The sequence below is a fragment of the Capricornis sumatraensis genome, chromosome 9, assembly GCF_032405125.1.
Source record: "Capricornis sumatraensis isolate serow.1 chromosome 9, serow.2, whole genome shotgun sequence".
NCBI classification, from domain to species: Eukaryota; Metazoa; Chordata; class Mammalia; order Artiodactyla; family Bovidae; genus Capricornis; species Capricornis sumatraensis.
The window spans coordinates 37,563,258-37,581,983 of record NC_091077.1 but is presented as its reverse complement, the minus strand read 5'-3'; the positions used below and the strand labels follow the sequence as shown (position 1 = coordinate 37,581,983).

General features: G+C 39.4%; 1 protein-coding gene across 2 annotated transcripts in view; it reads left to right on the top strand.

The window, feature by feature from the left end:
* Nucleotides 1-4,369: 4,369 nt before the first annotated feature.
* Nucleotides 4,370-18,726, top strand: part of COMMD10 (COMM domain containing 10) — a 190,930-nt gene continuing 176,573 nt past the window's right edge. For both annotated transcript variants that reach the window (XR_011145385.1, XM_068980626.1), the window contains exons 1-4: nucleotides 4,370-4,431; nucleotides 6,295-6,385; nucleotides 13,074-13,184; nucleotides 14,673-14,828. Coding sequence is in view for 1 of the 2 variants with exons in the window: in XM_068980626.1 (XP_068836727.1) it covers nucleotides 4,391-4,431; nucleotides 6,295-6,385; nucleotides 13,074-13,184; nucleotides 14,673-14,828 (399 nt within the window). In the remaining variant the exon portion in view is untranslated. The remainder of the gene's footprint in view (nucleotides 4,432-6,294; nucleotides 6,386-13,073; nucleotides 13,185-14,672; nucleotides 14,829-18,726) is intronic.

The following is an 18,726-nucleotide window of genomic DNA, read 5'->3' as shown; positions in this document are numbered from 1 at the left end:
TGACAGACTGGTTCCAAATAGGAAAAGGAGTACATCAAGGCTGTATGTTGTCACCCTGCTTATTTAACTTCTATGCAGAGTACATCATGAGAAACGCTGGGCTGGAAGAAGCACAAGCTGGAATCAAGATTGCCGGGAGAAATATCAATAATCCCAGATATGCAGATGACACCACCCTTATGGCAGAAAGTGAAGAGGAACTAAAAAGCCTCTTGATGAAAGTGCAAGAGGAGAGTGAAAACGTTGGCTTAAAGCTCAACATTCAGAAAATGAAGATCATGGCATCTGGTCCCATCACTTCATTGGAAATAGATGGGGAAACAGTGGAAACAGTGTCAGACTTTTTCGGTGGGGGGGGGGGCCTCCAAAATCACTGCAGATGGTGATTGCAGCCATCAAATTAAAAGACACTTACTCCTTGGAAGGAAAGTTATGACCAACCTAGATAGCATATTCAAAAGCAGAGACATTACTTTGCCAACAAAGATCCATCTAGTCAAGGCTATGATTTTTCCAGTGGTCATGTATGGATGTGAGAGTTGGACTGTGAAGAAAGCTGAAAGCCAAAGAATTGATGCGTTTGAACTGTGGTATTGGAGAAGACTCTTGAGAGTCCCTTGGACTGCAAGGAGATCCAACCAGTCCATCCTAAAGGACATCAGTCCTGGGTGTTCTTTGGAAGGACTGATGCTAAAGCTGAAACTCCAGTACTTTGGCCACCTCATGCAAAGAGTTGACTCATTTGAAGACTCTGATGCTGGGAGGGATTGAGGGTAGGAGGAGAAGGGGATGACAGAGGATGAGATGGCTGGATGGTATCCCCGAATCGATGGATATGAGTTTGAGTGAACTCCAGGATTTGGAGATGGACAGGGAGGCCTGACGTGCTGTGATTCATGAGGTTGCAAAGAGTCAGAAACAACTGAGTGACTGAACTGAACTGAACTGGGACTGTTGCTTTTTTGATGATCCACCAGATGTTGGCAATTTGATCTCTGGTTCCTCTGCCTTTTCTAAAACCAGCTTGAACATCTGGAAGTTCATGGTTCATGTGCTGCTGAAGCCTGGCTTGGAGAATTTTGACCTTTACTTTACTAACGTGTGAGATGACTGCAATTGTGCAGTAGTTTGAGCATTCTTTGGCATTGCCTTTCTTTGGGATTGGAATGAAAACTGACCTTTTCCAGTCCTGTGCCACTGCTGAGTTTTCCAAATTTGCTGGCATATTGAGTGCAGCACTTTCACAGCATCATCTTTCAGGATTTTAAATAGCTCAACTGTAATTCCATCACCTGCACCAGCTTTGTTCGTAGTGATTCTTTCTAAGGCCCACTTGACTTCACATTCCAGGATGTCTGGCTCTAGGTGAGTGATCACACCATCGTGGTTATCTGGGTTGTGAAGATCTTTTTTGTACAGTTCTGTGTATTCTTGCCACCTCTTCTTAATATCTTCTGCTTCTGTTAGGTCCATACCATTTCTGTCCTTTATCGAGCCCTTCTTCACATGAAATGTTCCCTTGGTATCTCTAATTTTCTTGAAGAGATATCTAGTCTTTCCCATTCTGTTGTTTTCCTCTATTTCTTTGCATTGATCGCTGAGGAAGGCTTTCTTATCTCTCCTTGCTATTCTTTGGAACTCTGCATTCAGATGCTTATATCTTTTCTTTTCTCCTTTGCTTTTCCCTTCTCTTCTTTTCACAGCTATTTGTAAGGCCTCCCCAGACAGCCATTTTGCTTTTTTGCATTTCTTTTCCATGGGGATGGTCTTGATCCCTGTCTCCTGTACAATGTCACGAACCTCCGGCCATAGTTCATCAGGCACTGTGTCTGTCAGATCTAGTCCCTTAAATCTATTTCTCACTTCCACTGTATAATCATAAGGGATTAGATTTAGGTCAAACCTGAATGGTCTAGTGGTTTTCCCTACTTTCTTCAATTTAAGTCTGAATTTGGCAATAAGCAGTTCATGATCTGAGCCACAGTCAGCTCCCGGTCTTGTTTTTGCTGGCTGTATAGAGCTTCTCCATCTTTGGCTGCAAAGAATATAATCAATCTGATTTTGGTGTTGACCATCTGGTGATGCCCATGTGTAGAGTCTTCTCTTGTGTTGTTGGAAGAGGGTGTTTGCTATGACCAGTGCGTTTTCTTGGCAAAACTCTATTAGCCTTTGCCCTGCTTCATTCCATATTCCAAGGCCAAATTTGCCTGTTACTCCAGGTGTTTCTTGACTTCCTGCTTTTGCATTCCAGTCCTCTATAATGAAAAGGACATCTTTTTTGGGTGTTATTTCTAAAAGGTCTTGTAGGTCTTCATAGAATCATTCATTCAACTTCAGCTTCTTCCGCATTACTGGTTGGGGCATAGATTTGGATTACTGTGATAGTGAATGGTTTGCCTTGGAAATGAACAGAGATCATTCTGTCGTTTTTGAGATTGCATCCAAGTACTGCATTTCGGACTCTTTTGTTGACGATGATGGCTACTCCATTTCTTCTAAGGGATTCCTGCCTACAGTGGTAGATATAATGGTCATCTGAGTTAAATTCACCCATTCCAGTCCATTTTAGTTCGCTGATTCCTCGAATGTCGACGTTCACTCTTGCCATCTCCTATTTGACCACTTCCAATTTGCCTTGATTCATGGACCTAACATTCCAGGTTCCTATGCAATATTGCTCTTTACAGCATCAGACCTTGCTTCTATCACCAGTCTCATCCACAACTGGGTATTGTTTTTTCTTTGCCTCCATCCCTTCATGCTTTCTGGAGTTATTTCTCCACTGATCTCCTGTAGCATATTGGGCACCTACCGACCTGGGGAGTTCCTCTTTCAGTATCCTATCATTTTGCCTTTCATACTGTTCATGGGGTTCACAAGGCAAGAATACTGAAGTGGTTTGCCGTTCACTTCTCCCGTGGACCACATTCTGTCAGACCTCTCCACCATGACCTGTTGGTCTTGGGTGGCCCCACACGTCATGGCTTAGCTTCATTAAGTCAGACAAGGCTGTGGTCCATGTGATTAGACTGGCTAGTTTTCTGTGATTATGGTTTCAGTATGTCTGCCCTCTGATGCTCTCTCGTAACACCTACCGTCTTACTGTAATAACCAATTGAAAAAGTGTATAGCTGCCTTGCTTAGACTAGCAAGGGGGGCATATTCCATTCCCCTTCTGATGTCTGTCAGAAGGTTTCTCTCTCCCTTTTTATACTTTAATAAACTCTGCTACACAAAAGCTTTTGAGTGATCAAACCTGGTCCCTGGTCCTGAAGCTAAATCTTCTTCGGCAATCAGGAATCCAACCTCGTTCACCGGAAGCTATGAGTCCCTGCAGGAATTCATCTGCCCTCCTATATACAATACCTAGCTCAGTGCCTGACCGCCAGAGAGGGGCACAATGAATACTTGCGAATTTAACTGCTGACCAACCCCGAGGTCAGGAATTTTGGTCTTCTGTATCCTGAGTGTCTAGCATAGTGCCTGGCACACAGTAGGTGCTCAAAGAATACTGCTGTTGCTTAGTCCTTCAGTTGTGTCCGACTCTGTGTGACACCACCCCCCCCCACCCCGCCCATGGACTGTAGCCCACCATCTGTCCATCGTGATTCTTCAGGCAAGAATACTGGAGAGGGTTGCCCATGCCCCCTTCCAGAGGATCTTCCTGACCCAGGGATCTAACCCAGGTCTCCTGCATTGCAGGCAGATTCTTTACCACTGAGCCACCAGGGAAACCCCTCAGACAACACTACTGAATGAATAAAGATACTAAGAACACAGGTTTTGCTAGGGCACTGCAGAGCTCCAGGGGACAGGAAGAGCTGGGGGCTCCGGTCACTCGCTGGAGCTGCCCTGGGCTCCTTCGGAGAGCATTCCAACCGCTCGCTCAGCTGCAGCGCAGGCCAGACACTGCAGGCGGTGCTTAAACTTTTCCTCCCCCTCCAAAAAAATTATTTGTACATGTTCAGTTCAGTTCAGTCGCTCAGTCGTGTTCGACTCTTTGAGACCCCATGAACTGCAGCACGCCAGGCTTCCCTGTCCGTCACCAACTCCTGGAGTACGCACTGCTAAACATATGTTTATACACACACACATTACCTACATTAATACCTAAAAATATTCACACTCCATATCCAGGTATGTGTATATATAAAATAGGTAAATATATATCTGTAAGTAAATTAATACGTGTACAGCCTTAACTCGGAACTGCGAGAGTGGCGCGGAGTACGAAGACTGAGGACGCCCCTTCGCCCCTCCAGGACTGCAGCAGCGGAGCGGCGCGGCCCCGGCGAGGCTTGGCCCTTCTGGCTTGCCGTCCGCCGCCGCCTCCACCATTGGTTGGGCTCCAAGCATCTGACTCGAGCGGCGGGGCCAGGGAGCTTCAAGGATGGCGGCGTCCGCGGCGCTGATCCTGCGGGAGAGCCCCAGGTAGCCCCGGCTGGGCGCGGGGGGACAGCGGTCACCGGGGTGGCGCGGGCAGGGCCGGCCCGAGGACGCTGCTGCTGTCTGTGGTCGGGGCGCCGGGCCGGCGGAGTCGCTGTGCGGGCCCCGCGGGAATGCGGGACCCTGGGCGTCAAAACCTGCACCGTGGTTCACTTGCGTGGGCTTACACCGGGTCAGACAGCTGAAGTCAGTGCGTCAGTGTCTCGTCACTGTCACTGTTCCCCGAGGCTGGTGTCACTGGTACCCAAGCCATCCTGCAGTAGTTCTGAAATCACGTGACGAGGTGTTCCCTTTCCTTTTTCAATACTTTCCAGACTTTCTGATTATGAGAAAGACTCCCATTGGCCCTGCTGCTGCTGCTGCTAAGTCGCTCAGTCGTGTCCGACTCTTAGCGACCCCATGGACTGCAGCCTACCAGGCTCCTCCGTCCATGGGATTTTCCAGGCAAGAGTACTGGAGTGGGGTGCCATTGCCTTCTCCCATTGGTCCTGAGTGGTCATTAATACTTAACACGTGTTAATACACCTTTTCAATCAAGATCGAATAGGCCCCAGGCCGGGAGTTTTTTGGCTGGTAACAGCATCTGACCAGAATTTGGTAACATTGCTTTTGTTTTCCCTTTATTTACCTTTTGTTCATTTAGATATTTAGTTCATATCTATACATGGTAGGTAAGGTTGGTGGTCTATAGTGGTGATATAAGTGAAGTCGCTCAGTCGTGCCCTACTTTTTGTGACCCCATGGACAGTGAGTGGCCTGCACTAAGCTCCTCCGTCCATGGGATTTTCCAGGCAAGAGTACTGGAGTGGGTTGCCATTTCCTTCTCCAGGTGATATAAAGTTCTATTTTAAAATAAAATTAGGCAAAAATGATTCCATTTAATGAAAGATAAATAATAGTGAACGTGGTGTGTGGATGCAGAAAAGTGCAGAAGTATCACTGAATCTGGAGAATAACTTCTTTGTGCATAGTATTAGTTGCTCAGTCGTGTCCGACTCTGCACCCCATGAACTGTAGCCCGCCAGCCTCCTCTGTCCATGGAATTCTCCAGGCAGGAATACTGGAGTGGGTTGCCATTCCCTTCTCTTGGGATCTTCCCAACCCAGGGGTCGAACCTGGGTCTCCTGCATTGCAGGTAGATTCTTTATGGTCTGAGCCACCAGGGAAGCCCATCTTGTGACGGGACAAGAATCTTTCTGAAGAGAGTTGTCATTTTGAAGTTTTTCCTTCTTTGATTGCATTCTGACAGCCAGTTCCTTTTCTCACACCAGTGTCCTGGGTAACACACCACATCAGTAAACCATATCCAGCGTGGTGCAGTAGAATTGTTCTTATCACATAATTTAAAGTTGGTTACAATTTAAGCAGGGTTTTAAAACAACTGGCACTTAGTGACCCCGAATGATATTGTATGTTAATGTTGTTGTTGTTTTTTTAATTCTCTTATCTGTAAAACATCAGTCTTTTTGTCTGTTTTTGGTGTAACTGCCACTTCCCTCCCTCCACTCTTTTCAGAGTTCTGTTTTGAGTTACATGGATACATAAACTCCCACTCCTAAATTGATACTGTCCCCCACAGAGTGCAAGTTTTCCCAAGTAGTTTGCCTGGCCCAGAAGAAAGAGAAAATTTGCCAAATAGACCTTTTCAACAGAGGTACTTATGGGATATCTTTTGGAAATGTCCTGTCTTCTTTGCTGGCCATCATCTGTTTTTCTTTATTTCACTCAGACTTAGCTTTATAGCAATCAGTTGTTGAAATGAAAACTTACAGTCAACTGTACTTAGAGCAATGACAGTACCACTTGGGGAAAACATATTTTAAAACTTTGTTTTATGAATTTCTTTAGCATGAAAAAAGCAGTGTCCCTGATAAATGAAATAGATATAGGAAGATTTCCACGACTGCTCACCCGAATTCTTCAAAAACTTCACCTGAAGGTTTGTATGTTTGCGGTATTATCGCTTATAATTTGTTCTTATGATTCTACTGCAAATCCAGGTTTCCACTTGAATAACTTTTTGCAAGGTATTGTTCTCCAGCAAATTTGATGAATATCCTATGATCAAAAGTTTGGGAAGTTCTGTTTTCATTCAAAATAATTTTTTTTAATATTATGGAACTTATCAGAGTATATTTTATGGTAGCATTAATAGTAAATATTTAAAGGTGACTATTGGGTGCAGAATTTTCCATATGTATTTTTTTTCCCATATGTATTTGACCATGGAATTGTTTTATCATGGTATTTATTTTGGGATTAAGACTCTGTGGAACATGCTTTGGGAAAATTCTGATAGTATGATTTCATTCTTCCTCTTAAAAATAATTCTGTAGTCTTGCTGTCAACCAGCAAGACTCTCTTCCACTTTTATTTCAAGGGTGTGGTTATCTTGAAAGTATTGATAATTAGTAATTCACTACTTGGTCACCAATCTTAGTTAACTTCTTTATCAGGTTCTAGAAGAATTATGAAAATCAGACCTAAGAAATACTTGATTCATTACAAGAAACTAATCCAAATGAATCTTTGAAATATAACTTCACTCAGAGAAATAAAACCTGTAGCCTCTGGAATTTGGTGTATTTGTTACATCACAATGAAACTTATACCTACTTATACCTAAGTTTATTGGCAATGGAGAAAAAAAAGTTAAAGACTATTGATATGTCCTTTTTTAAGTTAAAATATAGTTAATTTACAATGTTATATTTCAGGTATAAGGCAAAGTTATTGATATATATGTATTCTTTTTCAGATTATCTTTCATTATAGGTTATTATAAAATGTTGAGTATAGTTCTTTGTACTATGCGGTAGGTCCTTGTTTATCTATTTTATGTATAGTGTTGTGTATGTTAATCCCCAAATCCTAATTTATCTCCCTCCACATCCCCATTTGGTAACTGTAAGTTTTTTTTTTTCCCTATGTCTTGGTATATTTTTCCTTAAAACTGTTTCAAAAACATAGGACTTCCCTGTAGCTCAAATGGTAAAGAATCTGCCTGCAATGCAGGAGACCAGGGTTTGATCCCTGGGTCAGGAAGATCCTCTGGAGAGGGTTATGGCAATCTACACCAGTATTCTTGCCTGGAGAATCCCGTGGACAGAGGAGACTGGTGGGCTAGTCTCTGGGGTCGCAAAGAGTTGGACATGACTGAGCAACTAACACACAGTGTAATCCAATATACTTTGTTTACAAAAGTCTAGAATGGGTGCCATACATTTCAGAAAGATTGTTTTTAAAACTTTAAAAGTTATTTGATAGATTGTCTTGTGGGTACCACCATATTTCTCCATTATGATAGAGAGGTCTTGTATTAACATAAAGGACAATCACAGGTGTAAACCCCAGCATATAGAAATGTGTGAGGATTTTTGTTGTTGTTACAATGTGTTTAGGGTGCTGCTGGCATTTAATGCCCTGGGATGTTAAATGTGTTAATACTGTGCAGCACAGTCCTGAACAAAGAAGAATTCACCCCATCCCTGAACAAAAAAAGAAAAAGGGTAGCTTATCTCTGAAAATTCATTTATTTTATACTTAATATAAGCTGGAGGACTTCTTACAACTTAAGTTTATCAGGTTTGTACACTTTAAATTATGGTGTATGCAGACTACTACCATATGTTCTTCCTCGGTGGTGGTGTGTGTGTATGCCTGTGTTTGAAAGTCAGAGCTTGGATTTTGGACCAGAGGCCTCTCTTCTCTCTAAAGCCATGCTCTGAGTTGAAAATGAAAGTGGAAGTTGCTCAGTCATGTCTCACTCTTTGCGACCCCATGGAATTCTCCAGGTCAGAATACTGCAGTGGGTAGCCGTCCCTTCTCCAGGAGATCTTCCCAACCCAAGGATCGAACCCAGGTCTCCCTCATTGCAGGCGGATTTTTTACCAGCTGAGCCACCAGGGAAGCAATTGCCTTTATAATTATTTCGATAATATTCTGCCTTCATAGAGAAGAAATTCTCTATAACTTTCTGAGGAATTAGTTCACTCATCATGCATGTTAAGAAAATGAATTCTTCAAAAAAAAAAGAAAAAGAAATGTTGAAAGAATGGATTTTTTGATTTGCCCTTTTTGTGCCTTTGAAGTTCAAAATAGAGTGCTTAAATTGTTTAAATAACATTTATGTTTTAATAACAAACTATTTCACAGTTTATGAGTGTTTGTTTTAAGACATCTAAACAGTGTGGATGAACTGAAATGGCCCCTTGGTTAACTCTTGCTTCTTTCTCCACCTTAGTTTTTTCCTGTGTTAGTTATCTATTGCTGAATTGCAAATTTCCCCCAAATTTAGCGGCTTAAAACAACAATAATCATTTATTGTCTCTCACACCTCCTCTAAGTAAAGAATTTAGCAGTGGCTTGGCCAGGTGTCTCTGACTTGGGGTTCTCATGAAATTGCTGCCAGCTTCTGGTGGAGGCAGTTGTTACCTGAAGTGTTAACTGGGCTTGGCGGATTTCCTTCTAATATGGCTAGCTGGCGGCAGCTGTGGTTCCTTGTCACGTGGGCCTTTGCTCCTGACATGGGTGGAGGTTGGCTTCTTCTAGAATGAGTGGTCCAGGAGAGGACGGTGCTGTCCTTTTTATGACCTAACCTTGAATATCACATAACTTCATTTTCACTATATTCTTCTTCTTAAAAGTCAGTCAGTCAGTCTGACTCATATTCAAGGAAGAGGAACTTAGGCTCCCATCTTTTGAATGGAGGTGTGTTAAAGAATCTGCAGATGTGAGAAAACCATCGCACCTCCCTCGAAGCTGTCTTTGTTGTTGATTTGATTTTTATCTTTCCAGGTCTTTTTCAAGTATTAATAAATACAGATGTGCCCACGTATGTGCATGCATACACACATACAACTGTTTGGTTTGTAAATAAATGTTTTCATAAGTGGCATTGTACTGTGTGTATTGCCCTACTGTTTACCTTTTCCGCTTATCACTTTTACCAGAAATCTTTCCTTGTCAGTCCATATAGTGCTTATTCTTTTTAAGTATTGGTTTTCCTTTTTACCTGTGTGTGTGTGTGTATATATATATATATATATATATATATATATATATGTTTATGTGTGCTGTGCTTAGTTGCTCAGTTGTGTCCGACTCTTTGCAGCCCCACCAACTGTAGCCCACCAGGCTCCTCTGTTCATGGGAGTCTCCAGGCAAGAATATTGGAGTGGGTTGCCATTCCTTTCTCCGAAGGGTCTTCCCAATCTCTTGCGTTGCAAGCAGATTCTTTACCGTATGAGCTACAGGGAAGTTCTGTGTTCTGTGTTTATGGTGTATGCTTTTTAAATATATAGAAAATTAACATCCACTTTCCATTAAAAATTTAAGTTTCTTGGATCTCTGGTTTTATAAACCTGGGCCTTAAATTTTTCTCCCATTGAGAGGATAAAAATAAATATATCTCTTTAACTTTTTCAGTGCCCAGATATGTGTGGGTTACTTTTGGTATAGAGGAAGAAGTTAACCTGCTGCTGTTTAGAAGCAAATACCATGACTTACATTGAATGTTTATCTGCCCAGGGTTGTTGTTAGATCAAGATGTTGAATATGTGTTTGGAACTTTGTTTTGTAGCTGTATTCTGCATTTGTTGTTCTGTTCACATATTTTAAGCTCCACCTTATTTTAAGGGTGTTAGTGGTTGGGGGGAGATAAATGTTCCCTTGTTCTCCTTAACTCCATACCACTTTATTAATATAATGCTCCTGAAGACCTTGAGAATGTTCCTTTTTTTGCTCTGTTTTTAAAAAATCTCCCTTCCTTGTACATATTGAGGACACTGAAGTTTATTTTCCTGTGTGCCCAGTCACTATATTTTGTCAAAAACACCTCATTTGGTGTGTGTTAAAAGGAATCAGTTCGACACACTTGGAAGTTAGATTGTACATATCCACTGAATTAAATGCAACATGTGGTTCAGTGATTATATGTGAGTAATACTGTTATTCTGTTCCTTATATTGCTAAAACTCTGGTACTGTAGGTCATTATTTCAAGAAGGTATGTGGTAGTCACAGAAACTCTGGAACTTTAAAATCAAAACACTGGTCTTGAGGTAAGTGACTGACATTTTAGCCAAATTGGGTTCATGCTTTTCTTAGTCAAAAAATAGTAAAGGATGGAGTTCCGGTGACTGACCTTCCCAAACCAAAAATGTGACGGTTCTGAGCTGCACTTCTAAGAGGTCTAAGCTCCACCTCACTGCTGCTTCACTACAAGAATGCAGTTGTAAAATTGTATCTCATCCTAAGCTGTCAAGGCAGGGACTCATGATACTTCTGAAACTTCTCCATGAAGCTGCTGGGCAGAGGCAGCAACTGGGAAAGTTGTTTTTGGTATGTGGGGATAAAGTATTTTTATTTGAAAGCAGTTCTAATAGTGTACATTTTTCATGTGTGAAAAACCAGTCTTTGGGTCAAGGAGATTATTTTGGAAATGGAAGAAAAACTAGCCATGAGGCTGTACTCAGATGCTTCACTTCTGTTTTTCACATATTGCTTATGAAAGTAATGCGTGCAATGTGTAAGTTTTGGAAAATATTACAACTATCAGAAAGATTTCTTGATTTATGTGTACTCTTGTAGTAACCCATTCTTTTGCAGAACTCATTAAAATCGAAATTAGTGGAATCGTTGTACCGATCTGTGTAGTGCATAGAAAATACTCAGTAAATGTGTTTTGTTGTTCAGTTGCTAAGTCATGTCCAACACTGCGACCCCATGGACTGCAGCATGCCAGGCTTCCCTGTCCTATTTGTTTGTTTTACTTGTTTGTATTTCTGCGGTAACAGTTGTGATTTCTCTCTTTGATTTCTTATGTTGTTTATTTGGGTCTTCTCTCTGTTCTTCTTGGTGAGCCTGGCCAGAGGTTTGTAAATCTTGTTTACCCTTTCAAAGAACCAACTCTTGGTTTTATTGATTTTTTTTTCTATTAAAAAAAAATTTCTTATTTGTTTTCTCTCTGATCTTTATTAGCTCCTTCCTTCTGCTGACTTTACATTTTGTTCTTCTTTTTCTAATTCTGTTAGGTGGTGGGTTAGGTTGTTAATTTGAAAGTTTTCTTATTTCTTAAAGAAGGCCTGTATCACTGTGAACTTCTATCTAAGAACTGCTTTTGCTGCATCCGTTAATCCAATGACTTTTAACAAAATAATACTAAGGCTCAAACTAGTTGCCACCTCTCTATCTGATGGGAATCTTGGTGCTAGGTAATGGAGGATGTAGATAAAGGTTCTTAAGGTTAATGGATTTTATCTCTTTAATCCTGCCACTTATAAATGCTGACAGGGGCTTAATGCTGGGTAAAGTCATATATTGGGAGAGGTTTTGAGGTGTGTTCAGGGGAGGAAAGAAAGAGCTAACAAGGGAAAGGAACTCCCAGGTATTTTCTATCTCAAAATGCTATTCTCTTAAATGAAGATTTTGCTTGGACTCTTAGAAAAGTTGCTGGGACCCATTATAATTGGTTAGTATTATTACAGAGAAGGTGCTCTCCCTCACAATGTTTTATTTATTTTTTAAAAGATTTTATTTTATATTGGAGTATAGTTGATTTATAGTGTTACAAGTGAGTGATGAAGGTGAAAGAGGAGAGTGAAAAAGCTGGCTTAAAACTCAGCATTCAAAAAACTGAGATCATGGCGTCCAGTCCCATCACTTCACAGCAAATAGATGGGGAAAAAATGAGAATAGTGACAGACTTTATTTTCTTGGGCTCCAAAATCACTGCAGATGGTGACTGCAGCCATGAAATTAAAAGACTCTTGATCCTTGGAAGAAAAGTTATGACCAACTTAGATAGCAGATTAAAAAGCAGAGTCATCACTTTGCTGACAAAAGTCCATCTAGCCAAAGCTATAGTTTTTCCAGTAGTCCAGTAGTCATGTACAGATGTGAGAGTTCGACCATCAAGAAGGCTGAGCACCGGAAAATTGATGCTTTCGAAGTGTGGTGCTGGAGAAGACTCTTGAAAGTCCTTTGGATAACAAGGAGATCAAAGCAGTCAATCCTAAAGGAAATCCGTCCTGAATATTGATTGGAAGGACTGATGCTGAAGCTGAAACTCCAATACTTTGGCCACCTGATGTGAAGAGCTGACTCATTGGGGAAGATCCTGATGCTGGGAAAGACTGAAGGCAGGAGGAGAAGGGGGTGACGAAGGATGACATGGTTGGATGGCATCATTGACTCAATGGATGTGAGTTTGGGCAAACTCCGGGAAATGGTGAAGGTGAGAGAAGCCTGGCATGCTGCAGTCCATGTGGTGCCAGAGTTGGACATGACTTAGCCACTGAACAACAGTAAATTCTTAACATTTTAGGGCTTTACTTTGTAGTATTGTATTTTCTAAATGTCTGTTTTTCATGTTATTATTTTCCACCTCCTATAAATCATAGAACTTAAGATTTTTTTAAAAAATGAAATTTGTTTGGCAAGATCCAAATAATGAACTGTTCTATGATTTTAAGATATTGAAATTTACAGATACATCAGTTTGTTTCAATGATGGATTTACTTTTTTCTTTCAAGTTCTCATTTTCATACGAATAAATGAATCCTCTGTTCAGTATCTGAATTTTGAATACCTGAATGTATGCTAATAGGTTGCTTTTTGTGTTGTAGGCTGAAAGTAGTTTCAGTGAAGAAGAGGAAGAAAAACTTCAAGTTGCATTTTCTCTAGAGAAGCAAGATCTTCACCTAGTTCTTGAAACAATATCATTCATTTTAGAACAGGTATTTTTATTGCCCCCAAATGGCCTAACCATGATTTTTATTTACTACATGTTTGTGTTGCTATGACATCTATTGCATTTTAGCTTATTTTTCTAAAGTGTACAGGTAAAAGCTGTGAATATGTTTTATCAAAAATTTTGATGGGGTAAAAAGTATTTGAATGTGTGTTTTTTTTTTCTCATGGTATTGCATTCTACAACACTGTGTTAGTGTTGAATAGCATGAGTAAAGTATTAATATTTGACATTATGAATCAAGACTTCACTGACTTGAGACAATTGAAAAAGATTTAAATTTATTGTTACTTGGTATAGTAATTTGGAAAAATGCACACATTTTATTTAAGAAATTTAATAATTGATTTTGAGAATTTATTTGACTAGGATGATAACTAAAACATTTAGAAAAGAAATAGTTGTCAAAGGACATTTTGTTATAGTATTTCTTCCTACTGAGCTGCCCTTCTGCATCCCTTCTTTACATCTAAATTCAGTTCATTGTTTAAGTTCCCTTCAGATCACATCTCCTCCCGCTGCAGCCTGGACCCCTTATACTCGCAGTCCTCCCCTTATTTTGATTCCTTTTGTGCTTGGCTCATCATGGTTGAGCCCGTTGTTAGTCTTTTCATTATTTCATGTATGTCAGTTACATCTCCTTCACGAGGTTTTGAATTTGTAGGGGGCTAGGATCACATTTTTGGTGCATTGTAGCACATTGCTAGGCTAAATCTATTAAGAATCTAAAAGTAGATTCTTAATAAATTCCTGTTGTTTGATTAAGTAGAATACTTGTGAAATAAAAATTTAAACAGTATTGCAGCTTTTGGGCATTCTAGTGAACAGATACTGTTGAGGACAAAATGCTAGGCTCTACTACAAGCAGACTTATACAGATTGCAGATCATAAAGATGACTATGTTCTTGTTCTTGGTGGACCTTCCGTAGAAGAAAAGGATAACCAGACCAGACAGAACAGCATGGGGTTTATGAGAAAATTGTTTCATCGTAATGTAAAAAATAGAACAGGTATCGCTATGAAAAAAGTTTTCAATTTTTTATTATGTATTTACCTGGGAAGTTGGTAGATGAAGATGGTTTTGAGAAAGTGTTTCTTGGAAAAATTGCGTTAGTTGGGAAACAAAACCACTGTGTACTTATTTGAAATAATTAAGTGAAATAAGGAAATTAAATTTTAACTAGGATGCCATTTACATAACTGGAGCAAAGAAGTTTTTCTGATAAGTAGATTTAGTATTACTTAAACCACAGGCAAAAATGAAGTTCAGTGTGAATAATTTGGGCCCTTTAATTCTGAATTTTCCACCTTTGGTTGTGTATATTGTTATTTGTAAAATAATAAAAAATGTATGCAATAGAAATATAAAATTTTTAAAAATTTAAAGCATTTGAAGTAATGTTGCATTTAATTATAGCTCAGGATCTCTGTGTGAGCATTAGGGATATATGTAGCTTTTTTCCTCCTTACTAGGCGGTGTATCACAACGTGAAGCCAGCCGCTTTGCAGCAGCAGTTAGAGAGCATTCATCTTGGACAAGACAAAGCAGAAGCTTTTGCCAGTGCTTGGTCTTCTATGGGTCAAGAAACGATTGAAAAATTCAGGCAGAGGATTCTTGCTCCCCACAAGGTACAGGATATATTACTCAAAGGATATTTTTCAGTAATGAATGGCATAAATTATTATACCTAAAGTTTTTAAAGTGATATTTTTTGTAAAGAGGTAAATCAGGCAATAGAAAGTATGTATATGATATTCCTATAAAAGTATTTCCATGCATATTTGCTACCACAATGTGATTTACTTTTAATTGCCAATTTCAAATATGCTTCTATAACTTTTGGATAGGAATGACATCTTTTTTTCCTTCCGAGTCCTTGGTCAGAGTTGGTTATTCTGTTAACTGTGTATCTTATGTATAAGACTTATTATAATTTTAAAAAGTATTTATTTATTTATTTGACTGTGCCAGGTCTTAGTTGCAGCATGCAAACTCTTAGTTGTGGGATCTAGTTCCCAGACCAGGGATCATACCAGGGCCCCCTTAGTTGAGGGCTTAGAGTCTTAGCTTCTGGACCACCAGGAAAGTCCCAGACTTATTATTACTGAATCACATGCTTATTTATCTTTGTGTGTTGGTATTAGGGCCTAGCAGAATGCCTTGTATGTGGAAAGTGCTCAGCATTTGTTGAATAGCCAACAGTAAGCAAAATGAACTCTGGGAAAAATGTAAAATAATAGCAGTATCACAAAGCTCCTTAATAACCTCTGCGTGTGTGTGTGCGTGCTAAGTCGCTTCAGTCATGTCTGGCTTTTTGTGACCCTATGCACGATAGCCTACCAGCCTCCTCTGTCCATGGGATTCTTCAGGCAAGAATAGTGGAGTGCATTGCCGTCCCTCCTCTAGGGGATTTTCCCAACCCTGGAATCAAACCAGCATCTCTTAAGTCTCCTGCATTGGCAGGCAGGCTCTTTACCACTAGCACCACCTGGGAAACTCCAAGTTACTCTTGATGGAGATTAAGATGATCATACAGATTTTGCCCCTTTTTCTATTAATATGTTGTTTTACATAATTGATTTTCAGATTTTCAACCATCTTTGTATTTTTGGGATAAATTTAACTTGGTTTTGGTATATAATCCTGGTTGTATATTGCTGTATTTGCTTTACTAATATTTTGGTAAAGATCTATGTTCCTGCGGGATATTGATCTGTAGTTTTCCTGTGATGTCTTTTTTGGCATCTGGTTAATACTGACCTCACAAAGTGAGTTCCCCTTTCCTCTTTTATTTTCTGGAATTATTTGTGAAGGTTTGGTATTAGTTTGCATTTTCATCAACATTATATGAGAGTTCCAGTAGTTCCAAATCCTTGTCAGCATTTGATATCATCAGTTTGTATTAAAGCTATTCAATTAGGTTTGTAATGGTATCTTGTGTTTTTAATTTACATATCCCTAGTAACAAATTATGACGATCTTTTTATGTACTTACTTGTCTTCCATAGAGCTTCTTTGGTAAAGTGTCTGTTTAGATCTTTTATGTAACTGTATTTCTACATTATGACAGAAAAAGAATCATAGTAATATAAATATAAAGGACAATTATAAGTGTAAATCCCAGCATATCAAAATGCATGGGTTTTCGTTTTGTTCTTGGTTTTTTGGGTGTTACAATTTGTAGAGGGTGTTTGATTTCTTTCCGTTGAGTTTTGTGAATTTTTAAGTCCTCTGCCAGATAACGTAATTTGCAGTTATTTTCTCCTAGTCTATAGCTTTCCTTTTCAGTTTCTAATAGTATCTTTTGCAAAGTAAAAGCTATAGAATCTGATGGTTTGATTTATCATTTTTTTCTTTTATTAATACTGCTTCTGGTTTTGGATCTAAGAATTTGTAGCATAATGCAGTGTCTCAAAAAGTTTCCTGTTTTTTTTCTTCTAAGTGTTTTATAGTGTTTCTAAGTGTTTCTTCTAAGTGTTTTGTGTTTTACATTCAAGTCTAATATCCATTTTGAGTTAATTTTATGTAGGGTATGAGGTATAGGTCCAAGTTCTTATATTTTTCTGCTATGAATGTTTCATTTGTTTCAGTGCAATTATTGATAACATCCTTTTGTTATTGAATTACCTTAACTCTTTTATCAAAAATCATTTGACATATTTGTGTGTCTCTTTCTGGACTCTCTTTTTGGTTTCATTGATCTGTTTGTCTGTCTTTATGCTGGTATCATGCTGCCATAATTACTATAGCTTTGTTGTAAGTCTTAAAATCAAGTATTGTTAATCTGCTAACTTTGTTCCTTTTGATAATTGTTTTGGGTATTCTAGTTTCTTTACCTTTTAATGAAAACCTTTTTTAAAAAAATATCTGCAAAAAACCCTCTGGAATTTTTATTGAGAACTACAGATGGTGATTGCAGTCATGAAATTAAAAGATGCTTACTCCTTGGAAGGAAAATTATGACCAACCTAGATAGCATATTAAAAAGCAGAGACATTACTTTACCAACAAAGGTCTGTCTAGTCAAGGCTATGGTTTTTCCAGTGGTCATGTATGGATGTGAGAGTTGGACTGTGAAGAAAGCTGAGAGCCGAAGAATTGATGCTTTTGAACTGTGGTGTTGGAGAAAACTCTTGAGAGTCCCTTGGACTGCAAGAAGATCCAACCAGTCCATCGTAAAGATCAGTCCTGGGTGTTTATTGGAAGGACTGATGCTGAAGCTGAAACTCCAGTACTTTGGCCACCTCATGTGAAGAGTTGACTCATTGGAAAAGACCCTCATGCTGGGAAGGATTGAGGGTGGGAGGAGAAGGGGACGACAGAGGACGAGATGGCTGGATGGCATCACCAACTTGATGGGCATGAGTTTGGGTAAATTCCAGGAGTTGGTGATGGACAGGGAGGCCTGGCGTGCTGTGATTCATGGGGTCACAAAGAGTCAGACACGACTGAGCGACTGCACTGAACTGATGTTTAATTTATAGATCACTTTGTAGAGAAATGACTTCTTAACAGTATTGAGTATATCTCCATTTTTGTTAGAGTTGAACACTCTTAACCCTCCCCCTTCCCCCCCCCCCTACTTTGGAGTTGTTGTAAATGGTACTGATTTAAAAATCTAGGTTTCCATTGTTTATTGCTAGTGTATAGAAGCACAATTGATTTTTGTTTATTGTTACTGTATTCAAGACCTTTGTAAACTTACTATTTAGTTATAGCAGTTCTTTTGTTGTTTTCCTTGTGATTTTTCTCTATAGTCAGATTGTCCATGAAGAGAGAGTTTTCTTTCTTCCTTTCCTGTTTGTTAAACTTTTGTTTTTCTTCCCTTGTTGCACTGACTAGGACTTCTGGCACGATGTTGAACAGGGTTGGTAACTTTGAACTTCGTTGTGCTTTGTTTCTGGTTTTAGAGAGACGGCATTCAGTGTGTCACCGTAAGTAAGACACTAGCTGTGGGTTTTTACGAAATGCCCCTGTGTTGTTTTCATTCCTTTCCTTTTCTTTTTGTTGACTTCTGCATTCAGGAGCTCTCAAGAAGGATGTGACGTTCCATATCACTGCATCATTTTTCATCATTTAAATTCCTGCTTTCTCCTATCCTATTTTAAAGGTTTATCCAGATTTTGTTTTCCATTCTTTGTTCCTGAAATTTTTTTTAAACATCTTTATTTAAAAAAAAACAAATCCCCACTTGCCTTTGAATATTTTCCTGTTTTATATTTATATAATTTTCTTCTGTTTTTCTTTCTTGTATTTATATAAATACAGTATACTTATATAGTTGAAAGTGTTTTTATTTTATTTTATTTTTTATTTTTTACAAAACCTTGTGTCAAGGGCTGACTTTAAATAGGTCACAATGAGGGAGCTGCTGTCCTAGGTATGAAACCCTGACCTAGAAGCAGGTCAGCTACAGGTGGTTTAGCACCAAGTTGCCCATGAATGCATGGTGTTGATGGACCAGGGGGTGGCCAGCTTTCTGGCCATTCCGTGTGTCCCACGGTGAAGGTCTGTCCACACCAGACC